This window comes from Anoplopoma fimbria, chromosome 17, assembly GCF_027596085.1.
Source record: "Anoplopoma fimbria isolate UVic2021 breed Golden Eagle Sablefish chromosome 17, Afim_UVic_2022, whole genome shotgun sequence".
Lineage (NCBI taxonomy): Eukaryota > Metazoa > Chordata > Actinopteri > Perciformes > Anoplopomatidae > Anoplopoma > Anoplopoma fimbria.
Genome location: NC_072465.1, coordinates 97,358 through 117,345, shown reverse-complemented (window position 1 = coordinate 117,345; position 19,988 = coordinate 97,358). Strand labels below are relative to the sequence as shown.

The 19,988-nt window shown below is 41.6% G+C and overlaps 3 protein-coding genes across 3 annotated transcripts in view; 2 read left to right on the top strand and 1 right to left on the bottom strand.

Moving 5' to 3' along the window:
* The first annotated feature begins 333 nt into the window (after nucleotides 1–333).
* LOC129105888 (leucine-rich repeat neuronal protein 1-like) lies at nucleotides 334–10,485 on the top strand. Its single transcript, XM_054617156.1, has 2 exons — nucleotides 334–470; nucleotides 7,330–10,485. Exon 2 carries the CDS (start codon nucleotides 7,572–7,574, stop codon nucleotides 9,720–9,722), a length of 2,151 nt encoding a protein of 716 aa, XP_054473131.1. The 5' UTR covers nucleotides 334–470; nucleotides 7,330–7,571; the 3' UTR covers nucleotides 9,723–10,485.
* Nucleotides 10,486–10,932: 447 nt separating this feature from the next.
* sumf1 (sulfatase modifying factor 1) lies at nucleotides 10,933–18,146 on the bottom strand. The gene is made up of 9 exons (XM_054617055.1): nucleotides 17,985–18,146; nucleotides 15,402–15,575; nucleotides 15,159–15,233; nucleotides 14,403–14,485; nucleotides 13,586–13,708; nucleotides 13,354–13,468; nucleotides 12,656–12,769; nucleotides 12,513–12,572; nucleotides 10,933–11,682 (listed from the first exon to the last, which is right to left on the bottom strand). Exons 2-9 carry the CDS (start codon nucleotides 15,573–15,575, stop codon nucleotides 11,581–11,583), a joined length of 846 nt encoding a protein of 281 aa, XP_054473030.1. The 5' UTR covers nucleotides 17,985–18,146; the 3' UTR covers nucleotides 10,933–11,580.
* Nucleotides 18,147–18,331: 185 nt separating this feature from the next.
* The window catches only part of LOC129105846 (inositol 1,4,5-trisphosphate receptor type 1-like), a 65,220-nt gene continuing 63,563 nt past the window's right edge, over nucleotides 18,332–19,988 (top strand). Inside the window, exon 1 of the mRNA XM_054617056.1 lies at nucleotides 18,332–19,213. The gene's annotated coding sequence lies outside the window, so the exon portion shown is untranslated. The remainder of the gene's footprint in view (nucleotides 19,214–19,988) is intronic.

Below are 19,988 nucleotides of genomic sequence, written 5' to 3'. Positions count from 1 at the left end.
CTATCACACCTATCACATCTATCGGTACATCTATCACATCTATCGGTACACCTATCACATCTATCACACCTATCGGTACATCTATCGGTACACCTATCACATCTATCGGTACATCCACCATAAAGCTCGTGGCCGGTAGGGTGGGACTTCTTTTTCTTTCTTTTTTTGTTCCCATGGTCTGTGATGCTGACTGAACAGATGAACAGATGAACAGATGGTGAGGTTTCCTGTAGGCACCACTGTGGTGTCAGACGCGTTTCGGTCAGCTGTGCTCCGCATGCAGCTTCACCGCGTCTCCAGCGCTGGAGACCAGAGCAGATCATCCAACCGAGAGGGAGTGTTTCCCACACATAAGCTTTCTTCTCGTTAATAAGGCTGATGGTTTTTATTTTTGAAACATACTCTTCAACCCCTCGGAGCTGTGGATACAGATACAGTAGCCTGCAGCAGGACGATACAGCTCTTCAGAGGTGAGAGGATTGTGTTTATTTTAATGCATGTGCTGGAATTGTGATACATATGTCTATGAAATATATCAACTGATCTGTTCCTCATTTCCTGCTCGGTATAAAGAAGGATATATCGGTCGAGATAAGAGTGTTCAACTCGTAAAGATGAAGTCATCATTTTTAGGTTTTAAGAACTGATCAACACAGATGAAATGGAACAATAAGGTGCTCTCTCTCCATCGCAAAGGGGAAAGGTAGTGCTGCATAGCTTCAACAAACAAAGACTTCCTGAAGCCAGAAGATCGATCCTAAAAGTTGAACATCATTTCTGATGTGTTCTCAGCTTGTATCTGCTATGTGTGCGTTTGTTTAGTCGTATCAATACAATGTATAGAAGTATTAGATCCGCAAGGACACTGTGATCTGCAGTGAATCTACACACAGTGTATGATTATTATGAACCTTTCTCAAGACAGCCAATTTATGAAAAATATGAACTGATGAGCAGAGGGAACCGAAACAAAACATGAACCAAATACAATCTGTGTACTGCAATTCTGTGATAATATTTAGAGACATTCTCTGCTCATACTTATACTTACTTACTGGCCATGAAAAGCCAAGAATTCATGTGAACTCCGACTGTCTAAAGGGCTCATTATTTAAACTGCAGTTTTGCCAGCACTACTGACATTTCACTGCACTGTTACACCAGGTTCAACAGTGAAGGGAAACATTTACACAAACTGCAGCATCACTTGTCAGTGCAGAGTGCTGCTGAAACAGCACAGTAGCAGCAACGGGCTGATGTGCTCTGTCAAACCTATTTGCATGCCTAAGAGTCAGGAAATTGGCAGATGTCTCTGCAATGAAGACACAGAAGAGAGAGAAAGACAGGGTTCCAGGGTTTCTACTCAGAAGTTTGAAAAAGCAGGGGGGTATGTATGGTTAGGGTCACCTTTGTTAGTGGGCTCTGTTGTTTTAGCTCCTGCACCTGTTACTGTTACTGAGACCACTAACACAAAGAATCACTGATATCAGTACACTGTGCTAGTTAGGTTATCACGTATGTTTGATTAAGACAGGAAGATAATTAGGCACTGCATGATTTCACGCTTGTTTTCTGGAAACTGCAACCACAAAACTTGTATGTAGTTTACTTTGTCTTAGGAGTAAAAGCAGACAATTGATCCAGATGTCACCCAATAAGCCAATGATATGCATAGGAGGCCGTGGCACCTTCCCCCAATCTTCACAATGCACAGTGACGTATCTCCTCAGCTGTTAATGAAGAGTGTGAGAACCTGCCAAAACAAAGACACGTCTTGGTGTGTCTGTGTGTGTTTGGGCACAAGCCATTGTGAACCACAGGGCCTAACTCTGCAGCATGTGTTGGTACTGGGGTTCCCACAGCAGTGGAGACAAGGGTTCAACAACTTGACCTTCTCCCTTTGTGAGCGTGATCTGAACGGGAACAAGGAAACACGACGGGCCATTGTAAGGTTTAGTCAAGATGTTATGACTGAGTCAGCTGTTATGTCAAACTTATCAGACATAAACTGAAAATAAACTTTTCTTTTAGATAGACAAGGTGTAAGAGACTTTAACGTTTTCGGATGTAATCATACAATCTAAAAGGTAAAAAAACCTGGTTAAAAACTCGTTAAAAAAAATCATATTCCCATTTATACTATGGTGCCCATTTATGAAAATCCATTTTGAAAGCATTATTAATGACACAATCTTTTTTGGTTTAAAAGCCAATTCGAACTGTTCAAGTTAATCTTCCTTGACCTCTGCATTGTTTCAAATAGTGATTCCCCTGAGATTAGAGAGCTGCCCTGTCAGTGTGATTGATCGATGCTCCAATGACAACAAATTGGCTTTTCACCGACATTGCAACTGTAAGGATAGATTAAGTGGAGGAGGGGGGATGAGGGCATAAAGGAGAGAGAAACAGTTGAGCGGCTGCGAAGAAAAATTGTGTCAAGATCCATCTCAGTTCCACGGGGAAATAAAACATATGGATTTGCAGTAAGCAGAACTGCAGAGGTAATTTGCCATGCTGCAACCTTAATGCAGTTTGAATAGACATTGTTAAAGTATGCAGCATACTTTTTTTTAAATTTCATAGTTGTTTTGAATCTCATTGTACCTTCAGCCCTGTTGCGTTTTCAGTTCAGCAGTTTCCTCCTGTGGCCTTCCAATTGAAGGAAGCAAAGCCCTCCATCCTCTCCCTCCTTAATTTCTCTCGTCTTTCTGACCGACTGGACATGCATCCTACTCCTCCTCGGCTCCACACCTCTGCCATCAGCAGCTGCAATGGAGCCCTGTGTGATGTGAAGTGAGACGCTTGCATACTAATGTAGCAGGGACAGGATGTCTCTGAGGCAGGCCAGCACAGTGGGGACATGGAGAAAACATCAGGCAGCACCACTCAGCTTTCCAGCACCACATGATAGCTCTGGGTTGAAACTGATTGTCTAGAAATTCTGCAGCTTCAGTGTAGAAATCTAGAAATACATTATTACAGTGTGGTGTATGATACAGACTTTTTGAGCATATGTGCATGATGTGTTTGTGCTTACTGCTTACTTTATAATATGGTTTTATACCGGTAGCAGTTCTCACTGACATGTTCCTTTAGCTGCCTGATGGCACTGATAGTTCTACTCATGTCTTCTCATTTGGTTATGAAACAGACATGCCTGTGGCATAGCCGTTGCTATGGTGATGGCATGTCTGTGAGCCTGTTGTGCGGCTGCTGATTCAGAAACACTGCTTACATTTTGCACCCAGTGAAAAGGGCCTTAGAAATAGTGGGGGTAAAACCAAAGCCTCCTATGAAAAATTATGCAGTTTGTGCTATCAATTGAGGTCCCTCCCGGCAGCACCAGTGGCACATGGTGCAATGTAGTATTAGCAGCATTGAATCCAAACTCTTAGGTGTTAAATCAAGTACAATGAAATGTCCTAAAACCCACCTAAGAGACATAATTCCTTCAAAGCAAAGAATCTTTTTTTACTTCTTCCTCTGAAAACAATGAATGCCGCCTGCACACACGAACACCTACATTTCACAGATCTAAACAGGAATGGTCCTCGCATCCGTCTGAGCTTCTTAATTGACTCTGATTGTGTTCATTGCTCCATGTATTGTGCAGAGATCCTGTCTTATAACTGGATTCATGAGGCCTTGAAGGCATGAAGAAGACAAAGCTCATTATGTCCCACAATTACATCTCGCTGTCTCGTTGACCTCAGGGCCAGTGATCCTCTGAAGGTTTAACAGAACCCAGTGGGAACATCAGCCACTAGGTGTGTATTTGGAGACGACGTGTGTGTTTTAAATGTGTGGAATGTGTGCTAAGATTAAAGACTCATCAGGATTGGGTGAGCAAAGAGAGTAAATCCGTCCTGCTGGAGGCTTCAATTCAGACAGTCAACTGGATAATCCCATGCTGTTGAGGGACTCCTTCCAGTTGTCTGCATATGCATGCATGTCGCAGCGTGTGAGGGGAAACAGAATGTGTATTTTTTGGCATTATGGAGATGGGAGATGGGTGCAGTGGAGATACATATGCATGTGGGCATTTTAAATTATTCTCCTTACAGTGTCTTTGCTCTCTGTCGCCTTAGCCAATAGATTTGGCGCACAACTGGTCCAGGCCTGCTTTGAGATAATTAATCTCAGGCCTCTGTCGCATCCCAGAGAACAAGGGTTCACAAAGGTGTTGTCCCACCGAAGGGATTCTTTACAGCATGACGTAATAACAAACCTCACTCCTGTGGGATTTCTCTATTGTAGTTCTTGACAAAATTCTGAGACATCATCGTTGCCAGGACTTTGGATGCAGATACCAAAATAATAGTATTTGTATAATAGAGATGAGGAAGACGTTTTATAGCAGTTGTAAATCAAGGTGGGTTCTATCAGTATATGCTAATGCAGAAAGTATTCAGTTTCCTTTGCCCTTATCATGACATTAATCTTTTGTTTTATATAATCTAAATAATGTAATCCTTCTAGCACACACACACACACACACACATATACACACACACACACACACACACACACACACATTACCAAATGCATTTACAGTATGCATCAGTTTGTTTTTACATCTATCGGTTTTGAACCACTGTAAACTGCTGTATACTGTACTGTAAGAGATGACACTAACAAAAATGAATGAAATATGTATGTTGATTAAGATATACGATAGATGCTGTGTAGGAAATGGATGGATGGAGTGTGCTTTAAAATTGTCTTGAAACACATGGATACGTTGTATGTCATCAATAAAACTTAAAGATATCCTTAAAGGAATACTTCAAAATGAACTAAACACAATAGTTAACTCCAACCACTTCAGTGGAGCTGGTCTGTGGCCAACATAGGCAATATGTGGGTCTACTGGGCAGCTTGTAAGTATGATTTTGTATACTGCAGTGATTATGAAGAAGGCCATCAGTTAAAAATAGCATATGTGCTCAGCAGAGCTTCCTTGGGTCAATAAGGTCAACACTTACACACAGTAAGAGAAAGTCGGGAACGGATGCAGACCCCTATAGTGCTGCCAGTCTGCCAGGAACCCGGTGCCAGGTGTCTGAGTTTTATGAGCTCAGCATGAAAGCAGTGATTACTCCGCCTGTCTCCTCCAATTTAATACCTGAGCAGTGCAACACATGGAGGAAGGGAGAGGAGAGAAAAATGTATCCCTGAGTTAATTTCTATATTCCAAGGCACAGTAGATCGTAGTTTAATTGAGAGACATTTGTATTAATTATTTGAGTAACATAATGATGGATGATTGAAGGAAGAAGGAGGTGTCACATGTTCAGCAGTTAGGATCTATGAATAGAGCCAAGAGAAAGTGCAGGTCCAGCTGCCACACACAGTCACACTAAGAGAATCAGTTAGATCAGTTTGAGTGTAACCAGGTCATTGCAAAGACAAGCCAACTGATAGCAGACAGTGACACTATATGTATTTTTACTCAGGAAAAAAAGAAACAGGATGCGCTGTGATGCTTAAACGCTTAAAGTTTCTGCTGCATATTCACTGTATTTAAGACAAGCTGCTTTTAGCCTGCAGTGCGACTCTTCTGGCATGTTTAAATTTCTAGAAACAACCTCATTATATTGTTTTTCTGCATAGCATAATGTTAAATTTTGTATTTGCTGAGCTGCTTTATACTATTGTACGTATGCAAATGTGGAAAAGAAACTGTGAGGGTGTCAACACATTGCAGGGTGCTAACAGACAGCACATGAAAGGAGAGGAAAAGCAATCTGTATCTGTCTCATGTTTATACTGGAGGAACTTGACAGTTTTTATGTGAAACAAAATAAACCAAACTATCTCACTCTGTTGCACACACATACACAAACACACACACACGCACACACACTGGATGCTCAATATCAGTATATTTATGAGGATAAATGTGAATTTCTAAGAGTGTGAGTCAGGCTGGAGGCCGACACTGTGGTGTTTAGTGAGTATGAGAAAGCCAAGAGTCTCTCTGTCTTTCTCTCTTGCTAATGTGAGGAAGAAGCTGATTATTCCTATTGGTTGTTTATTATAACAATTGGCACTTTTGACAGTTCACTCATCACTCAAAATTACTCACTTACAAAAACACACAAATGCTGACAAAGTGTTTGGTCATTGCAATATTTTTGGCTCACACAAGAGTTTAATATACAGTACATGGATATATTTAAGGATTTGTTCTAAGAAACTGATGACTGATTCTTCATCCCCCTTGCTCATGATTTCATATTTGCTTGTGAAAACTGAGTGAGTACCTTTCATCCCTACAGATGTTTCTAGGAGTTGTTGTCATGAAATCGACAAAATGAGAGCGAAACCGTAAAATATTACTATTCCTTAGGGAGCCAAGCCTGTCAGTTCCCTCCAATCTCTCTCTGCTTGTCTCACTTTGACCAAACTTGGAAGAGGACGGTGTGCACGAATCAGCAGCAACTTTGGCTCTTAAAAAATGCTAAATTAATTTCAAATGTGTATGACTGCTTCCCATGGGCCTGTATCATAAGTAGTGAGTGATTAACAGTGAAGAGCACACACTCCCTGTTTATTAAGCCTGTTGTGTAATGGGCTCACAGCCAGAGCTGCCGGCTGTGCCTACACCACACACTCATTCAAGAGGATCACTGGTACCAAGCTGGTATGGAGATAATCTACCCAGCACAAGAGCGCAAAACATGTTTGTAATCTCTGAGGAGACAGATACGAAACACATCAGGGAAGCAGAGCTAATATCAACCGTATCGTCTTAGATAATGAGAAAAACTGTGCAAAACTTTGCTTCACTTTATCCGCTAGTTCATGGTGTTTTAAGGGAAATTTACATTTTTGGTAAGGGAATATCCAAATTAAAGTTATCTATAAATGTAGAAACAGTGGCACTAATTTTCACTCATGAAACAGAGAATGGCCAAGCAAACAGCATAATGGTTAAGTTGTTTTTTCTCACTCAATTTTATGTCATGATACAGAAGTAACTCTTTCTCAAACTTATTCTTATTTTCAAACTGTCTGGCTGCGTAGGAGCTCATTAAAAGGTAGGGAATTAATGTCTACACAAGAGTTGGGCAACAAGACACATTTGACAGATTTATTCTGCCCTGTTGGACACATCAACTTAGTCCCCTAAATATCTGCGGGGTGGCACTGTGGGAAACTGCCACATGCCTCATTTGTTACGCTTACAGGAAACCAAATAGGACGCTCTTACTTTCTCACATTCAGCTCTTTTTTTGTTTATCTAACTCAATATTTTTTTCAATCTGATGTATGTTGCATATGATACAGGCTTTAACATTGTACTTGCTTTCTGTCTTTTTTTAGGCTCAAACCTCAAGGGGAGGAAGTGGGAACAAACAAAACAATCAGCAGAGGTCAAGTTTGGACAGAGCTTCTGCCCTGGCTTCTGCAAATAACTTTCTCCTGGATTAGAAATCACCACTTTGGAAAGTGCCTACAGCATTCAGCAAGCAGTGAAGAAGACTGATGCTCATGAACCTTCCCTCCAAGCCTTTCTCCAGAACGCTGCCTCTCATCTAAGCTTTGTGTGAGCTGAGAGAGCAGACATGATGGCGCTCAGTTCGCAGCCGTGGCCGCCTCTCCTCTGGCTGTGCATGGGATCGTTTCTTTCCTTTCTGGCACCCGTATATGGCAAAGAATGTCCACATTTGTGTGTTTGCGAGATCCGCCCTTGGTTCACCCCCCAGTCAACCTACAAGGAGGCAACCACGGTGGATTGCAATGACTTGAGGCTCCTGCACATCCCTACCAACCTATCCACGGATACTCAGGTGTTACTGCTCCAAAGTAACGCCATCTCTCACACCCGCGGAGAGCTGGAGGCGCTGTTCAACTTGACTGAGTTGGACCTGTCCCAGAACAACTTCAGCACTGTAGAAGCTGTGGGCCTCACAAGCATGAACCACTTGACCACCCTGCATCTAGAGGAGAACCAGATAAGCAAGCTGCCAGACCACTGCCTCGGAAACCTCTCCAATCTCCAGGAGCTCTACATCAACCACAACCAGATAAGCGCCATCTCCCCTCGGGCATTTGCAGGCCTGCACAGCCTGCTGCGTCTTCATCTGAACTCCAACAGGCTCCATGTCATAGACAGCCGCTGGTTTGAAGAAACACCTAACCTCGAGATCCTCATGATCGGGGAGAACCCGGTTATTGGCCTTCTAGACGTGAACTTTAAGCCTCTCGGAAGCCTGAGAAGTCTGGTCCTGGCTGGCATGGACCTCATTGACGTTCCAGCAAATGCTTTTGTAGGTTTGGATAGCCTTGAAAGCATTTCTTTCTATGATAACAAACTGGTCAGAATCCCTCAACTTGCCCTTCAAAAAGTTCCCAATTTGAAATTCTTGGATTTGAACAAGAATCCAGTTCACAAAATCCAGGAAGGAGATTTCACGAACATGTTACGTCTGAAGGAGCTGGGCATCAACAATATGATGGAGTTAGTGTCCATTGACCGCTATGCTCTGGACAACCTACCAGAGCTGACAAAGCTGGAGGCCACTAACAACCCTAAACTGTCCTATGTGCACAGGTTAGCCTTTCGGGACATGTCCTCTTTGGAGAGCCTGATGCTCAACAATAATGCCCTCACTGCTCTTTACCAGCACACTGTGGAGGCATTGCCTAATCTGCGGGAAATCAGTCTGCATAGCAACCCATTGCGTTGTGACTGTGTCATTCAGTGGATGAGCTCTAACAGGACCACCGTGCGCTTCATGGAGCCCCTGTCCATGCTCTGCACCTCCCCACCAGAACTCAGAGGCCAGCGGGTTCGAGAGGTAAGGCTGCTGGAATCCCCGGAGCAATGCCTGCCCCTCATATCCCACAACACCTTCCCCAGCCACGCGAACCTCGAGCTGGGCATGAGTGTCAGTCTCGACTGCAGAGCCATGGCCGAGCCAGAGCCTGAGATCTACTGGGTGACTCCTCTGGGGGCCAAAATCACAATAGACTCCGTGTCAGAGCGCTACCACTTGACCAATGAGGGGACCCTGTGGCTCTCTCATGTCCAGGTGGAGGATTCTGGTCGTTACACCTGTGTGGCCCAGAACACTGAAGGAGCTGACACACGGGTCGCCACGATCCGTGTAAATGGCACCCTGCTCGACAGCGCGGAGGTGATGAAAATCTACGTCAAGCAGACCGAGTCGCACTCCATCCTGGTCTCCTGGAAAATCAATTCTAACGTTATGTCCTCCAACCTGAAGTGGGCCTCAGCCACCATGAAGATTGACAACCCGCACATCACCTACACAGCTCGCGTCCCAGTAGACGTCCATGAGTACAACCTCACACACCTTCAACCTGCCACAGAGTATGAGGTATGCCTCACGGTCTCCAACGTCCACCTGCAGACACACAAGTCGTGTGTTAATGTGACAACACGTAGCGCTACCTTCGCCCTGGACCTGTCAGACCAGCACCCCAGTGCGGCTGTGCTGGCTGTCATGGCGACAATGCTGGCTTTCCTCAGCCTGGCCACTGTGGGCGTCTACATAGCTCGCAGATGGAAGAGAAAAAACTACCACCACTCTCTGAAGAAATACATGCTGAAGACGTCCTCCATCCCTCTGAACGAGCTTTACCCTCCGCTCATCAACCTGTGGGAGACTGACGGGGAGAAGGACAAAGACAGCAGTGCAGAGGGAAAACCCTCTCCTGTTGACACCACACGAAGTTATTACATGTGGTGAGGACTCGGTAAGGAGGCCTGGCTGCCTCTCCAGCAGCACAAAAGACACACTTTTGCCATTTTGGTGCAAAAGTTGGAAGTTGCAAATGTTTTTTTTGTATTCTTAGCTTTGCTGATAAGAGGCAGAGTGATCAAGGACAGGATTTTTATTAGTATAGCGTATCGCCTTTGTTTGATTCTTTCTATCTCTTAATTGTTTTGGACTTTTCATGATGGCAGCTGTATTTAGCCTCCAGGTTGTCTTAGTTGCTATGCTCTTGTTTCCGTGGTGCTGTTTTGACACACTTTCTTTTGGGTTAATAATACAGCAGCAGGGGTGGATGGTCTTCTTGCAGCATTAGTAGCAATCAGTGTTTCTTTCTCTGTTTTGTAAAACAGGTAATCTGTTGTGCACTGATAGATGATGGAGTTTGTATGAACTTCAGTTAAAAGCTGACAGTGGGGTTTAGAGTTGTTAAACTATCTACTGAATGTTAGCAATTGTGCAGTAATGTTGTATCAACTATACCTTTTAACTTCCTGATTTAAATTGCAAGAGATTAGGATTAGTAGTTTACTGATAAATGTGATGTTAATGCTAGAAACATAAATGTTCGCTAAAACATTTTGAGTCTTTTTACTAAGGTGCACTAGAAACTTTTTGACCCTTTCCCCGTTTACTCACTTATTTTGCTAGACTTTTTCGCTAATTGCTTAGTTTATTATTTTCACATGCGATCTGTATGCTGAAGAAGTTATAATAAATACTGTTTGGTTCTTTTGCAGACAGTTGGTCTTTCTTCAATTCCCGTTTTAATCTTTATTATTATTTTTATAATTTCAGAGAGGCACTCTCACTCCCCGGTGATACATGCTGTTGGAGTCTTAATCGCATGTCTTCTAAGAACTTAAACTCATCTCACTCCAAAACTGTCTGAATCAGCTTTACAACATCACATTGCTCACTGCGCTGAACTATCCTTACTGACAGAGTTTATACTCTGTCAGCTTAACTTCTCAATATGCATAAGAAAGAAACAATACTGTACTTACACTTTTGAGAGAAATAGACAGATATATAGATGTTAGAGCCTGTGCTGCCCTCTGGTGGATGCTACACTTTAACTACATAATTAACAGTCAGTAATGATAAAAACACAGATGAATAGCAAAGTAGCACTTTGAGGTTGAGAATCAATAAGCTAAACCTAAAGGTTGCCACACAAATCCTGTGTAAAATTTGAGTCATATTAAGCCAAAAAAGCTTTTTATTAAGGCTAATTAAGAACTGGAGTCATGTTAAGGCCACGGACATTAAACAAAACGTAAAACAAAAATCTTGAATGAAAGAAAACTCAGGAAAACATTAACTTAACAAATTAGAACACACAAATACACATATAAAAAAACCCAGAATGGGATTGGTTAGGATCCCATTTGTCACAGATTTATCAGTGATTGCAAAAATTACAATACTTTACAATTATCTTACAGCAAATTCACAGTGTCATTTTACATTGGCTGTAAAATTTACATAGACTTTAAGTCTGTATCTCAGCCAGCCGTTTTGTTGATAATGACAAATTGTGCAACTGCTTGCAAAGATTTTTCTTTTGCATTTACAAGATGCTGAGTTATTCAGTGCTCTCTCCACCTGTTCTCAGAAGCTTAAAGAGAACAGAGCTGTAGGAAAAACTGCCTTTTCTATTTATTTCTTATGAAAAAAAGGTATACAATTTTACATTTCTGCTGGAATGGAACACATTCTCAACTCAACGTCCATTAGATGGCACATATTAAAATTCTGTCCTTGGTTTACTGCACAACCAAAACCGGTGTCAGAGCAACTGGAAACCTGTGTTTAAGACGACCTGTTCAGGTCACTGTTGTTCCTGAGAGACACAGCGGAAACCAAGATTAGAGGCTGCGCTGTCCGGAGTGTTCTGGCTACGGGCTGCACATCGGTATCTGTAACAATAAGACTGAAGGAGGGGGAAAGAAAACAGGGAATTTTACTGTGAAATTCATTTTCTCAGCAATGGAAACTGCTTTGTTACAGTATACTTAAAAAAACAAAATGAAAACAATCACACAGCGACCATTTTAGTTCAGCCACCGCTTTATTTCTGATTTCTTCTTTGATCATCCCGCTCCTACAACTGTTTGTATTCATTAAGCCTGCCAGACTGTTGTCCTCCCCTCCCTCACATGGTTTATTCATATTAAAACAAACTAGACATTTGTGCCTAGGACCTCTTTTGCATGCAATTAGTCACATTCCCATGGCAACCAATGCTTGTGGTAAGCAAACTGGAGTGGTAACCAGTAGGTGGCTCAAATTTTGTTGGAGATAAAGTAAATGTACCGTATGCATTAATATGAGTTTTTTTGGCCTCTACATTTTTACTCCTTCAAGTTTATTAAATCCAGAATAAACAGAGCGTACTCACTAGTACAGAAATGAATTTACATTCCAGGGAGAAAAGAGAGCGGCGTCCTTTTCCCTTTGTAATCAAACAATTGGAGAGTAATAGAGTGCCAATTCTCCCTTTGGAAATGCTGATGTCAAAGCCATTGTTGACTGGATGCAATACTGAAACAGGTTTGCACAACTAGCTTAAACTATTTTCTTTTCACTGATCTTCTCACTTCACAAAATACCTCATTGCCTATACAATCTAACCACCCAGTGAGCTATTTTAACAGTTAAAATATGTAAGTAGACATTTTTTTAATTTCATGTTTGATGATCAAGTTGTTGATCTTGATTTTTTATTTATTTATAGAGCACAATAGTGATTGTTTCTTTTACCTTGTGGCACATGTAAGAGCCTCCCTTCTTAACCTTGTCGGTGCCTGATGGAGGACCCGTCTGAAAGACAGAGAAATGGTCAGATATCGGGGCAAAAACTAAATCTGGACAACTCAAAAGCTTGAGAGGCATTGTGTTCTTACTGGGTTGTGTTGCTCGTCTGTGGTGTGATGGACAGTCCACCAGTCTGAGGTCCATTCCCATGCATTCCCGGCCATGTCATACAGTCCAAAAGTGTTGGACGGAAATGACTTCACCTGTATTAGTGTTTTTGAGAATAAGAATGTGACTCTGATGGGAACTTTCCAAGAACTTACTAACAAATACAGATCATTTAGATCATTCTGGACTTTCAGGTAGTCCCATCTGTTTTTTCCCCATTGTTTCTTCTATTTCCCAAAATGCAAAGCTGTTTAAATGAGATAGTAACACAAACAAGCATGTGACATTTGTGTTATTATAATCAGTGAGGTATAAATATCCCTGTATTTTCAGAAAGTGCGATCAGAAAGATGCACTTTACTTAAGCAGCTCATAATATTAAAGAATCAGAGTGCATATATTCATGATTGATAAACCTCTGAAGCAGGACTTTAAAGCTCCCCCTGTAGAGAAATAGATTGGTTTAATATTATATATGATCAGCTTCTGAAATGAGCCCTTATCTCCAGCACCTTTAATTTCCTGCAGATTCTATGGACAGTGGCTCAATTATGAACCTGTTTCCAGTTTTGTGGCAATGACTCATGAGCACCGTCACCCAAATCCTCCCTAACCTGAATTATGATGCACCTTTAACACACCCATAACTACGGCATCTCTCCATCTTTCATTTTCTTACCGGTGACGTTTTGATGAATCCATCTTCTGCAGAGTTATGGTTGGGGAAATCTCCCTGCCAGAGGTTGGCGTAGTGTTGTCCTTTAGGGTTCAACTTGTTTCCCCAGGGGTAAAGTCTACATACAGGGGCAGAATTTCAGGAAACTGACATGTGACAAACTGTATGGAAAACCACAGCACATGCGCAAAGACATTGGTGTATTTTACAGTCACATAATAAGAAAATATCGTACCTGTCTTTAAGGCCGGCCCTGCAGGCGTACTCCCATTCTGCCTCTGTAGGAAGTCTCCCGTTGGCCCAGTAGCAGTAGGCTACTGCATCCGCCCAGGACACATGTAGAACAGGATGGTCCAGCCTACACAAAACAGGTTTAAAGTTAATGACTGAGCTTGTATTTTGTTTATCAGTTTGTTTTACCAAAAATAAAGAACTGGCAAAATGAAATTAAAGATAAACAAAAACTACAGTCCTTGTTCTGTGTAAATATGCCTTTTGTCTACAGCAGTCTGAATTAGACTTATCAAGTACATTTTGTCAAAAATGTCCTTTCAGTGCCAAATTCCCAGTTTTTCACAGACAAATGTTTCAAAAGTTGCAGTGGGGGGTAATGAGAAGGCTTGCAGTCCACATAGAGTTCAGGCACAGAGGCCCCCTCAATTTCATCGGACAGCTTGTGTACGAGCATATTAGGAGACAATCAGGAAATCAGCAGCTTAAGTTGTATATTCGTTTGTTTTATTTTGTAGTTTTTCAGTTTGATAGATATACAGTATGTTGGAAAAAGGTTGTCTTGTTGGATGTATAGGAGGTTAAGTGCGACAATTAATATGTCAGTATGCTTTATATTTTGTGCCTTCATTGTCAATATAGGATTTGTAAGTGTTCAGAGTTTTAATGTGTGTAGAATACCATTATTATAGATTCTATATTTAAGTATTATTTATAATGAGGTTTTAAACAATATCTAACAAGGGGACAATTAATTAAAAAAAAAAAAATAGGTTAAATTGGGTATTTGGGGGTTTCTCATATATGTAGTGTCTTCCTACCGGTCTGTGATGTTGGAGTCTGGACCATCAGGGTGTCTCCAGTTGGCCCCTTTGACTGGAAGCCACCAGGGGGCAGCAGCCACCTAAACACAAAGTGATATAAACAATAGTTACTGACTGATATTATATTTCTTTCATACTCTTCATTCCATTTTCTCTCTTACACACATACTTAAGTGTTCATCTAGAATTGTTTTTGGCATAAAGAATTGCAATTATACTAATGATTTTCAGTATTGCCGCACTAATGGGTACACATCGCCTTCTCAGCCACATGATCAGGCTGCACATGACAGCTGAGATGAAGCAGCAAGTTCCCTGATGTCTGGCTTTCGTCTGTGGGAGGCCTGTTGTCCTCAAGTCTCTGACAACCAATCTGTGCACATTCTCAAGACTCTTAAACAACAGAAGTGTTGTCTCTGTGTCTATATAAAGACGAAAATATGTGCGACTGCAAGCCAGCAGGTTTTTCAGATAAAGCTTATTACACAAATATTACTCTAAAGATGTTCAAATACATCATGGTGGGAGACATTGCATTTTCTTACACATTACACAAACACCCAAGGATGTGTAAATAGGTGTGTGGGTTTGTCTTGATAAAGAAAAACTATCAAGGTGTACACATGTCTGAAGCGTTTCTACAGGGCTCCAAAAGACTGACATCAATAATCATGTTACTAATAATGCTTTATACTGGTGTGGTGTAAAAAAGAGAATTGTACTACCATGGCTGCAGTTGAATATTATACTTACAGCTTGGGTGATTTGGTTTTTCACACTCTCGCTTAAAATCCCCTCGAATACAAATGAGTCTCCAAATTTCTCTGCCTGAAAGCATGAGGTCAAAAACATTTTAAGCATTGATTACTATTTACCTTGTGACACTCAAATAACCACTGCCACAGATTTGCTTTTAATACTTATTGGTTTGATTGCTTAAATTAATTTCTAATGATTTCAAAAATACAGCTTGTGGATTAATCTTCAGATACATACCTCTGTAAAGTATCCTGTGGCATTGACAAAGCTCTGGAACTGTTGGTTAGTGACTTCCTGGATGTCCATGTAAAAGGAGTCAACATGGACCAGCCTCTGAGGTCCCTCCCCATCTGCAGGGATGCCTGGATTGTCCGTCCCCATCAGGAACTGTCCTCCAGAAATCAGCACCATCTGTATGGAAGAAATAAACTTTTTCTTTTAGATTTTCTAGAGCATAAAAGTGGTTCTATGAGTCTCTTAAGTTTGAAGAAGGTGACAACTTTAAAAAGCCTGGAAACTTATTCTATTCCAGATGCAAAGATATATATTTGCAATCATATCAAGAGCAATATGAAAGTCCAACACATCAATAAATAAAATATAATAAGTCAATGTATTAAATAAAATAAAAAACCTAGGAAAGGATATTATTACATTGTTGACATTATTAAGTCAATTTGTTTACATAGCTGATATCGGATATTCCTGCTAAAAAAGCTTTTTCAGTAGATGGCGCTCTCGCTTTATGCGTCACAGGCGACTGTGGCTCAGTAGAGAGCAGGGTCGTCTTCCAATCAGAGGATCGGCGGTTCAATCCCTGGCTCCGGCAGTCCATGCCGATGTGTCCTTGGGCAAGACACTTAACCCCGAGTTGCTCCTGAAGGCTGTGCCATCGGTGTATGAATGGGTGTGAATGAGTAGATATATCCTGATGGGCAGGTGGCACTTTGCATGGTCATCGGTGTGAATGGGTGAATTATTAGTAATGTAAAAGCGCTTTGAGTGATCGGAAGACTAGAAAAGCGCTATACAAGTACAGTCCATTTACCATTACCATTTACAGTCGTGCATCAGTAGCTAACAGAGTAGAAGAAGATGAGTATGTGGTACTTGAGTCACTTTTTCTGTGTGAGCGAAAGTAAGTGTAATAAATGAACAGTCATATGTTTTAGAGATTTGTTAAGTTAACCAAATTAAGAGAGTTTCATTGTGTGCGTGTGTCAAGCGGGTTAGAAAACGAATATCCAGCTTAATGCATCGCTATGTTAATGCTAATTGCTGCTAGTATACTAATATTACAGCCTCTGCCATTCCTATGCAATCCTTTAAAACAACATCAGTTAAAGGTATTTCTAAATAAGACTTCATAGACACATACTGTAGGTACACTGGCAAAGGAAAATACAAGTATAGTAATGTGTGTTATTGTCATCATGTACGAGTTGACCATTGTATTAAAGTGTTCATTATTATTAAGTATACTTGATTATGGCATAAAGGAATAAATTAGTAAGTGTAGAGAAGCTGACAGTAGTAGAGAACAAGACATTGTCAGTGTGTTTGTTTAAGTGTGCATGCGACAAAGAGCACTTATGTCTTCAACTGAATTTTCTTATTTCCAACAGAAATGAAATGTGTTGCAACAGAGTGGGCGTCGTGTCATTCCTGCCTGTGTGACGAAGGTTTACCAGAACCAGACTATGACCTTAACCTTCTCTAACCAAAGCCAAAAAAAAACTATCTAATTGACGGGGCTTATGAAGGCCACTGTAGCATAAAGTACATTGTCCCTCCTTCAGTTCATGCTGAGAGAAATCTGTAGGGAACAAGGAAATATAACGACCATGATAGCCTTGAAAGAAAAGTTCACAGATTAGAAACTGTAACTTTTGCTATCCATGTGAGGTATTTAGTGTGAAATATGCCTGCAGCTATTACTGATGTTCTCTGTGTCTCCCAGTGGCGTATTTGGGAATAAGAAGGATGAACAGAGGGCTACTCGTATTCATGGTAGCTGAGAATGAGTTGTGTTGAGAAAAGTTGAACAACTGATTTGCAGTTGTTCAACAGTTTCAGTGTATTTGTTTAAGGGCACTTCAGCGGGGCAAGTGATACTAAATCTGCCCGCTGAAGTGCCCTCAATAAGATCATTTTGTATTTCAGCAGAATCATATTGTCATGAGGTCATATATCAAGATATTGTAGTACACAGTTGCGTGGTCTAAATTGATAGTAACAAGCACTTACAACACAAGTTTCTCAGAAAATCTGATTAAATAAGAATTCTGTTTATAGGAATACCCCAGTGTCGTTAAATCAATCTGATTACTATACTTCTACTGTATTTGTGTACATGCATGTAAACATATCAGTGTAGAGCTAGTAATATTTTGTTTTTATTAATTTAACTTGCCACTGTGTATGTTCATTTTGGACACAAGTTCTTAATATAGAAATAAAACACATAAATACTCAGTACTTTTCATTTGTAATGTATTAAATTCCCACAGGAGTGCACAAAAACATGTTCTACCGTGTGGTTATTTCATATAGACTATTGGATTAGCAGAAAACGTGCTATATAGTGATATATATATATATATATCGTTAATATTCAGACATATATTGTGATGGCCATGTTGCTGAAAGGGTGTCATTCTCCATTTATGTCCCTTATCTTTTAGTTGAGGTTTAAATGATATTGAATCACATTTCAGGATTCTCTTCTGGTCAATTGAGAACAAAAGTCACAGAAGGGTTTGTTGCATATCTGCTGTGTGATAACCCTAACCCTTTCCCACAAAGTAAAGGATGGATTACCTCACTCTGTCTTCTATGTTCCTGTCCCCGAGCCTCAGGAGACCTTTCATTCTCGCCTCTGGAGTATTTGTTTTCAGGAGAAGCGGTGCTTTCCTCCAGAGGCTCCAGAGGAGCGGCTTTCTCCAGAGGCTCCAGAGGAGCGGCTCTCTTCAGAGGCTCCAGAGGAGCGGTGCTTCAGAGGGCGGTGCTCCCGGTGCTTTCTCCAGAGGCTCCAGAGGAGGCTTTCCTCCAGAGGAGCGGCTCTCTCCAGAGGCTCCAGAGGAGCGGCTCTCTTCAGAGGCTCCAGAGGAGCGGTGCTTTCCTCCAGAGGAGCGGTGCTTTCCTCCAGAGGAGCGGTGCTCCTTCAGCCTGTCGCAGCCGCAGCCCGCTGCTCTCTGCCGGGCTGCGGGCTGTGACTGAGCCCCGCATGAGCCCTGATCACACAACACCCTGTTCACACAGGTGAGGACGAGAAGCAACGCAGAGCAGGACACCATGCTAACCCTAACCCAGGACACCATGCTAACCCTAACCCAGGACACCATGCTAGCATCAAGTTCTGCTTCTTGTTGATAACTCTCACTTCCGCAAAGTCACGTGGTCTATCAGCTGGGGGTTAACGCTTTCCTGCCCGAAGTGGAGCTTTTCTTTGTGAATTTCTATTTAAATATGCTGTTAAAAGTATTAATTATAAATAAAGCAGATGTCTGTTTTCATGTGAATAAAATAACTTACTCAAAAATAACATTCAAGTAATTGTTCAAACGAAACCAAACCAGCGGTTCTGTTCTGAACGTTTTTATCTAATAAGGTGACTTTTTCCTGGTGGAGGGAGTGACCGAGGTTCCCCTGCTGGTGGGATGCGACCACATGGACATCACTCCACAGATACCAACACCACGGCCGGGAGAGGAGGAGAAGAAGAAGAAGAAGAAGAAGAAGAAGAAGAAGAAGAAGAAGAAGAAGAAGAAGGAGAAGAAGGAGAAGAAGAAGAAGAGGCAGAATAAGAGGCAGAGAGCCAGGCAGCTCAGCAGAGCCAGTGTGCTGCCTGCCTCAGTGAACACAGCGCGGAGAGGTGGAAGAGTTGACATCAAAGTCACTGGATTATTATTATTATTATTATCATTATTATCATTATTATTATCATTATTATCATCATCACAGTCACTGACGGCTGGATCTCTGCCACAGTCATGTTGCTCTAGCCGGTCCAGAGAAAGCTGAACACCGAGCGTTTCACCACGACCGAGGTAAAGTTTACAGTTTGCATCCTCTCTTTCTGTCTCTGTCTCTTTCTCTTTTCTCTGTCTCTTTCTCTTTCTGTCTCTTTCTCTTTCTGTCTCTTCTCTTTCTGTCTCTGTCTCTTTCTCTGTCTCCTCTCGTCGCGGAGAAACAAACATGTAGTTTTCTCTCCTTACATGGTGAAAACAATGCTCACAGCACACCACTAGCTCGTTTACACAACAGGACCCACAACATATTCAAGGAAACGAGTCCGATGATCATTCCGTTAAACTGAGACAGTGTGATTTACAGCCTGCCATTGGACGTTTTATTGGTCAGATTAAAAGGCCTGTTAGTTGAACATTCTGTGATTTATGCCATTATTTTAGGCATGCAACAGATGGATGTCAGACAATATATATCTGTTTTTAATGATTGATATACTTCAGTGAGAGGCAGTACCTCTAAAACAAGCAGATCACTTCAGTGTGGTGGACCTGAAGTGCCCACATGTTGCAGGTGCACAAACCTTCCTGGTAGCTGCAGCTCCTAATCATTAACTGCCCCTTAGCCACAACACAAACAGGTAACAGTGGCATCAGATCATTTCCCTGCAGTTTCTATGGAAATCCTTGCCGGAAGAGAGTGGTATCAGTGTAATCCAACCTCTCAGGGGACCCTTTCTTTTTAAAATTGCACTGCCACCTCACTGGTAACTCAGTAGCGTCGTGGATTTGTGTGTGGATATTCATATCTGCAAATGCAAACCAATAGTAGTCACAAGTGCATGCACAGTAATTA